Source organism: Phaseolus vulgaris, chromosome 9 (assembly GCF_000499845.2).
Source record: "Phaseolus vulgaris cultivar G19833 chromosome 9, P. vulgaris v2.0, whole genome shotgun sequence".
Lineage (NCBI taxonomy): Eukaryota > Viridiplantae > Streptophyta > Magnoliopsida > Fabales > Fabaceae > Phaseolus > Phaseolus vulgaris.
In genome coordinates this window covers 7,099,578-7,106,740 of record NC_023751.2, presented here as the reverse complement: position 1 = coordinate 7,106,740, position 7,163 = coordinate 7,099,578, and the positions used below count along the sequence as shown (strand labels likewise).

The following is a 7,163-nucleotide window of genomic DNA, read 5'->3' as shown; positions in this document are numbered from 1 at the left end:
GAGCAGTTCAAAATCCTTGCATAACAATCAAAAGATGTTTTTTCAATGTTTATAACTGCTAGATTATATTTGTGAAAATTGATTTTTAATCCAGATGCAAGTTCATAACATCTAAGAATAACTTTGATTGTAAGCACATTTTGAACATTATCTTCACACATAAGAAGAGTGTCATCTGCAAACTGCAAAATACCCAGCTCAACCTCAAGTCTACCGACTTTCACACCTTTAAGCATATTCCTCTTCATAGCTTGCTTCACAAGTCCTGTGAGGCCCTCAGCTACAATAATAAACAGGAACGGTGCAAGTGGATCACCTTGTCTCAGCCCTCTAGTCGGTTTAAATTCCGTTGTGGGGCTCCCATTTACCAACACTGACACCGAAGCAGATTCTAAGCACCCTCTTATCCAGTTCACCCATTTGTCATGAAAACCTAGTGCACTTAGCATATCATATAGAAAGTCCCACCTGACTGAGTCATAGGCCTTTTCATAATCCACTTTCAAGCATACACCTCTCTTTCCCCTTCTCTTAAGGTCTTCTAATACTTCATTTGCTAATAGTACACTATCTAACATTCCTCTTTCCTTCAAGAAAGCAGACTGACTTTCATCAATCACCGATGGAAGAACCTTCTTTATTCTACACGCTAGCAGCTTCGCAATAATCTTGTATAATACCCCAACTAAGGCTATAGGTCTATACTGTTCAATCTTTAATGGATCCTTAACTTTAGGTACAAGAGTAATGAAAGATGCATTACAACCTTTAGGTATCCTCCAGTAACTTGGAAGAGTCTAAGAGCCTTAAAGATATCATCTTCCATCACTTCCCAATTATGTTGTATAAATTTAAAATTGAATCCATCTGGTCCTGGGCTTTTCGAGCCATCACATTGCCACACTGCTTCTTTTACTTCCTCTTTTGTAAAATCCGAGATTAAACTTACATTGTCATCCGAGGATATTGCGCGAAATTTCACTCCCCCCAGTCTGACCCCAAAATCCTTTGTAGCCGATAATCTATCCTCGAATAATTTTTTTGCTTCCATTTGCACCACTTGCGGCTCCTCCGTCCATATACCCCCCACTTCTACACCTTTAATTCCATTTCTAAGTCTCCTCCATCTAATAATCGAATGGTAATACTTTGAGTTAGAATTGTTATTCTTCATCCAATTTACTCTAGCCTTTTGGCGATACAGAGATTCTAACTTATTGTCAATCACCCTCAGTTGTCTCATAAGATTCAATCTTTCTAACCTAGTCATGTCTTCCAGCATATTGTCATCATCTTTATTGTCAAGATCCACTATGTCCTTCAAAATTCTACTCTTTGATGTTTCCAGATGCCCAAATACTTCCTTATTCCAGATTTTAAGATCAGCCTTTAGGAGTTTCAGCTTCTCTTTAAATCTTCTTATATCATCACTTTGCACATTATAGGAGTTTCATTTTTCTTTCACCAGATTCTTAAAATCACCATCCAGCAGCCACGCATCAATAGACCGAAATGGTTTAGGACCCCAATCCTTAACCACAGATTTCACCACAATAGCACAGTGATCTGATATTTCCCTTGGTTGGATATACTGTTTACTCAATGGCCATTCTTTAGATACAAGTACCCTGTCTAATCTGCTTTTAGCTGATCCATTCGCTCTATACCATGTGTACTTCCTTCCAACTGATGGTAATTCCAACAAAAGATTATTTTCAATGAAAAGATTGAAGTTTTTAATTTCATTCTCTTGGGAGTTCCTAACATTAATCCCTTTCCTTTCATTCACATTCCTGACCGCATTGAAATCTCCCAGAATACACCCAGGAGTGTTCTGTTTTGAAATCTTAATGTTACTTATATCCTCCCAGATCTGATATTTGAAATCTTTCTGTATGCACTGTAACATAGACTTGGCTCTCATCCAGAGATTTTTCTGCTACGCAAGTCCAATATTAAGTTTAGTACAATATTTACAATGCTGTAGAACTTGGGTCGATGAATGACTCGATAAAAAGAATATATTAATGGGTCATTGGTGAAACTGATCAGTAAATAATAAATTTAACTCATTTTTTTACCAGTTTAATGATGTCAACGTCTAGTCAATGGGAAATGTTGATAGGTGAAGTTTAATAACACAAATATTAAGGTAAGGACAGCTTTTATTTTATAACTATATCAGATTGTTCCAATAAATGTTACTCAGTACTTCCACTGTGATTCATATTGATACAAAAGAATCCCAATTTTATTAAAGCGTAAGAACAATTGATGTATTAAATAGAAGAAGCACACGAGAACAGAAACAACACATATCATAGATGTATTACCGAAACAAAAACAAATACACATTGCTGTAAGAGTGTCTTAAGGAACTTATATAAAGCAGAAAAGAAAGCTTAAGTGACTAAACTAAATATTAATCTATTTATATTCTTTTATTATATTATGATTTTTACTATATTTATTATTATTATTAATATAAATTATATTAATAATATTAAAAATATAAATGATATTAGTAATATTAAAAATATAAATGATATTAATAATAGTAATAATATTATTAATATTATTTAAATTATTAATATTATTAGATTATTATTTGTTATTTTTAATTTATATTATTTACGAATATAATTTGTATGTAACACTTTTTTGTATTTTTTTTAATTAAATTTGAAATAAGATACATACAAATTTTTAATGACATTTTTTTAATTTGTATGTAATATTTTTTAATTAAATTTGAAATAAATTACATACAAATTATATTTGTATATAATGTATTTTTTTAATTAAATTTTAAAATACCTTACGAATTATATCTATATGTAATTTATGTTTTTTGAATTAAATTTTAAATATCTTACGTATGGATTAGGATTCTTACGCTACATTTGTTATAGTGTTTTTTCACTGAATACCATTGTTATTTTTTTAGACTTCCAAACCAATAAAATATGTTAGGTCACTCAGGTTTTTCATTTTTATTGAGAAGGCCAATTATTTTATCAATTTTAGTAATATCATTCTTGATGAGTATAATGTCATCCCCGTACACAAGTATGATGGTGTTACCATTACCTATAAAGCTTAAACACAAAGATTGATTTACAGTAGAGTAATGATACTCATGTGAAAGGGGAAAACCCAACATTTTCTCATACCACTATCTATTAGTTTGACGAAGAGTGTATATAAAGGGTTGTGTAACTTACATACTTGATTTGATGAAGTTCTTTGCGTACCAAGAGGTACCAAGAGGTACCAAGAGGAACATGCATGTATACTTTCTAGTGTAACTCTCCATGAAGAAAAATATTTTTGACATCTAATTATTTAAAATGCCATTTGTTAATAGCAAAAATTGAGAGTAGTGTTCTTACAGTGATCAACTTAGCCACAAGTTAAAATGTATCAAGAAAATCAATTCTTCCAGTTAAGTATATTTATTCACAGTTTCACCAGCCTTATGTTTAATCTTATATACTCATCTACGACAGTTTTACTATGAGATAAAGAAATAATGGTCCATGTGCTATTATTAATTTGTTATTAATATTTCTTTTACAAATATTAATATTTTTAACATTAATGTTATTATTATTATTAATATTATTATTATTAATATTGATATTATTAATAATAATATTGTTATTACTATTACTATTAATATTATTATTGATGTTATTATTATTTTAATGTTAAAAGTTATCAATTTTAAATTTTTAACAAGTTATGTATTATGATTCTTTTGTAATATCAGTAGGTAACACATCACTTTATTTTCCTAATACTTTATTATAATTATACTTACAAATTTCCACTCCAAACATGTTAAAATTATGTATGAATTTTATCTACGAGATATTGTTGCCAAACTACTTTACTATTAGATATGGAAAATCCATAGGTAACTTAATCTTACGCATGGATAACAATTCATATATAAAATGGTATGTAAGTCTTAACTTATCTATGAATCCAAAGTTGTAGGTAATTGTCAATAAATAATACTAAATTTTCTGGTAGTGTGTATGATTTTAATTGTTTTCTTACCATTTTTTTTTGTCTTTCTACAGGACATTTAATGCTTTGTTTGAATTGAGGAGTGAAAATGATTAATTTGAGAAGAAAGTAAAGTTGTTTATATTAAGGTAAATAGAATGGAAAGTGGAGAGAAATAAAAGAGAAATTTATAAAAATTGATGAGTGATGTGATGAGTGCCAATACAATTTTAATTATTTTAATTGATAAAAATTAAGATTACAAATTGTCCTTACGTTTAAAAGTAATTGAAAAAAATATTTTTTTATTTATTTATGCATTTTAGTTGTTTGTAATTAAAATATTATTTTTAGTATCGCATGAGAATTGACTTGAAAAATATGAACTATATAAAATTATGGAACACGAAAAATTGTTAATGTTTTTCAATTAAAAAAATTAATTCATAAAAATGTAAGATTACAATTTGATCTTTATCATAAAAATTAGTTAAAAATTATTAAATAAAATAATTATATTTAAATATTTATAATTATATAAAATTTAATTAAAAATAGTTTTATATTAAATTTAAATAATATTAGTAATTATATTTAATTTTATAATTGATATTATTATTATATAATTTTATTTTATTTATTGTAAATAACTATATTTATATTTATTAAATATGTTTAATAAAATTTTATTTAATATTTAATATTTTTAATATTATTTTATTTTTATTATATTATATTATAATGGATTATATATAATACAAATAATTATAATATATAATAATTATTATAATAACAAATCAATTAATATATACTAAATATATTTTTAAAAAGAAAATTATTATATTTAAATATTATTTTAAAATTTGTGGTGAAGTATTTGCATAATTGATTATTTTTGTAAAAATCATTCATATGGTCTACGAATAATCAATTATGAAAACACCTATAATAAATTATAATATACTACAGATAATCGATTATATATTCTTTGAAGTTATGACTGTTATATATTTGGAAATGAAGCAAAGTAAAAGCACACCGAAAGAAAATAGTGTAATAAAGTGTGGGTAAACGAGATTTTTACCCCACTATGAATTATGTTTTTTGGTTTTTCTTGGTAGTTAATAGAAAAAGCTCTATTCTTGAAATCTACGGTATCAAATGAAGACACTCTCCTCAATCTAAATATGAATAGTATTCGTTTTTTCATTTATTTGGATGATGATAAGTATTCAAGTGGATCCAAAAGAAGTATAAAGGATGGTAAGCGAATCTATGAGAGGTAGCGTTTTTTTTAGACAATAAAAAATAAATAAATGGGAACCACTTCAGGGATAATTGAACACTTATACATAAAGAGCAAAATACCTTACCAAACTTCTACCACGAAACGCCTACCTCATTATCTAAGGAACAACCAAACTAACCAGGAAAACATTAAATTATCATCCTCATACAATCCACTGGGTTCAAAACCCAATTAGAGTACCCGAAGGAAGCACAATGAGACTTCGTAAATCCACGACCGAGCAAAACACTTTACCAAACTCCTACCATGAAACGTCTACCTGATTATCTAAGAAACAACCAAACAAAAAAAAAACATTAAATTACCATCCTCATAAAATTCACTGGGTTTAAAACCCAATTAAAATACCAAAAAAAACACAATGGAACTTTGTGTAAATCCACGACCAAAGATTTCCAAGAAGCACAACCAAAGCAACGAAAGATGCTTGCGAGGATAAATGGTGGAGTCATTGTCTTCCATAGAGCCAAATATTGACCAAAGTTTAGATAGTTGAGTTTTATAGGAGCAAGGAAGAAAACATGTTTGATATCGAAGGAGAATAATTTTGTATTTTAGTTTTACAAAATGGATGATTCCTTTGAATAATGTAGATAGTGAATGTTGTGATAAATGTAAGCACGAAGAGAAGAAAGTGGAAGCATGGAGGGAGGAAAGGACATTAAAGAGAAAGGGGTAAAGCGTTGGAGGAGCGTTGGGGTAGCATTTAAAGCTCCTGCGCCTAACAAACTTTAATCCCAACTTCTTCCCACACCCTCTCTCAAACTCAACCTGCACCACATCATGTCAAACGACGCCGTTCTCAGAACCTCTCTTCTCTGGCTGGCAGCACTTATCTTAGCGGTTTCCGTATTCACCCACTCTTTCAAGAAGATGATGGTGACCTATGTGTTTGGAGTTCTTGGGATTGCCGCGCTTCTCCTTCCTGATTGGGATTACTTCAACCGTGATTTCTCTCGTTGGCCTTACCCTATCACTGCTGAGGAAAGGGCAAATTCTCCACATGCCCAAGGATCTGGATTTCTAAGGTGCCCACTTTTTCTCTTCTTTATCTTTGGATTTCGATTAATCTCTCCAAATTCAAACTATATAATTTTGCTTCACTTTTCAAAGGTTAATTAGTAGTTGTACCTACCGACTTGAGGTGGAACAGTAGTGATATCACAAAGAAAATAGTACTATTTATGGTCATTGGATTGGAATAGAGGGTATTAAATTCAACAATGTATTCATTATTTGAACAGTGTGTATAGATGAATGTTGATTCAATAATTTGTGATTAGAAATGTGTTGTCTGATACAGGTTTGCCCATTCTCCTCTAAGGGTGATTGTTTATAGTGTGGTTTATGGATGTGCTATGTACAAATGGTGGGAGTATGTATCAAGCTAATGATTAACAAGTTTGTTTAGCAGCAGAAGCTGCTGATTCTTCTGAATCCCATTTTTAGCTGTAAGGTTTGCCTTTTTCTTGATTTAATTTTTTTAGTTTTGGTGGTATCCATAAACCGCACCAGTGATTGTTGAAGAGCTTCTTCGTTTTTATGCGAAAATAGAAAATCGAAAGGAATTAATTAGTAATTTTAAAGAAGGTCAGGTTTTGGTGGTGTTATTTTGTCTTTTGTGAAACATTTTCATGTGATAATTAAACGATGAAGATGCACTGTACTGAGATATACAGGCAAAGTGAGAGTTCGTATCTGATATGGATATGGAATGGAACAGAGGCTTCTTCCACTGGACATGTCTTTGTCAGATACCTAAATCACTATATTCTAAATACTTGAATTTTTCTAATCAAGTTATGTGTGCTTTAGATGTTTTTCTAAACTTTCAATTATA

At 29.6% G+C, this 7,163-nt stretch overlaps 1 protein-coding gene across 1 annotated transcript; it reads left to right on the top strand.

Annotated features, from left to right (window-relative positions):
- The first annotated feature begins 5,906 nt into the window (after nucleotides 1-5,906).
- On the top strand, nucleotides 5,907-6,933 carry LOC137822624 (signal peptidase complex-like protein DTM1). The gene is made up of 2 exons (XM_068627538.1): nucleotides 5,907-6,351; nucleotides 6,627-6,933. The coding sequence occupies exons 1-2, from the start codon at nucleotides 6,107-6,109 to the stop codon at nucleotides 6,712-6,714; spliced, it is 333 nt and encodes a 110-aa protein (XP_068483639.1). The 5' UTR covers nucleotides 5,907-6,106; the 3' UTR covers nucleotides 6,715-6,933.
- Nucleotides 6,934-7,163: the final 230 nt, after the last annotated feature.

Bases quoted from the DNA above. Each gene is read 5' to 3' on its own strand.
- LOC137822624 (XM_068627538.1), top strand. From the start codon at position 6,107: ATGTCAAACGACGCCGTTCTCAGAACCTCTCTTCTCTGGCTGGCAGCA. The intron at 6,352-6,626 runs GTGCCCACTTTT...TGTCTGATACAG, and splicing joins CAAGGATCTGGATTTCTAAG to GTTTGCCCATTCTCCTCTAA.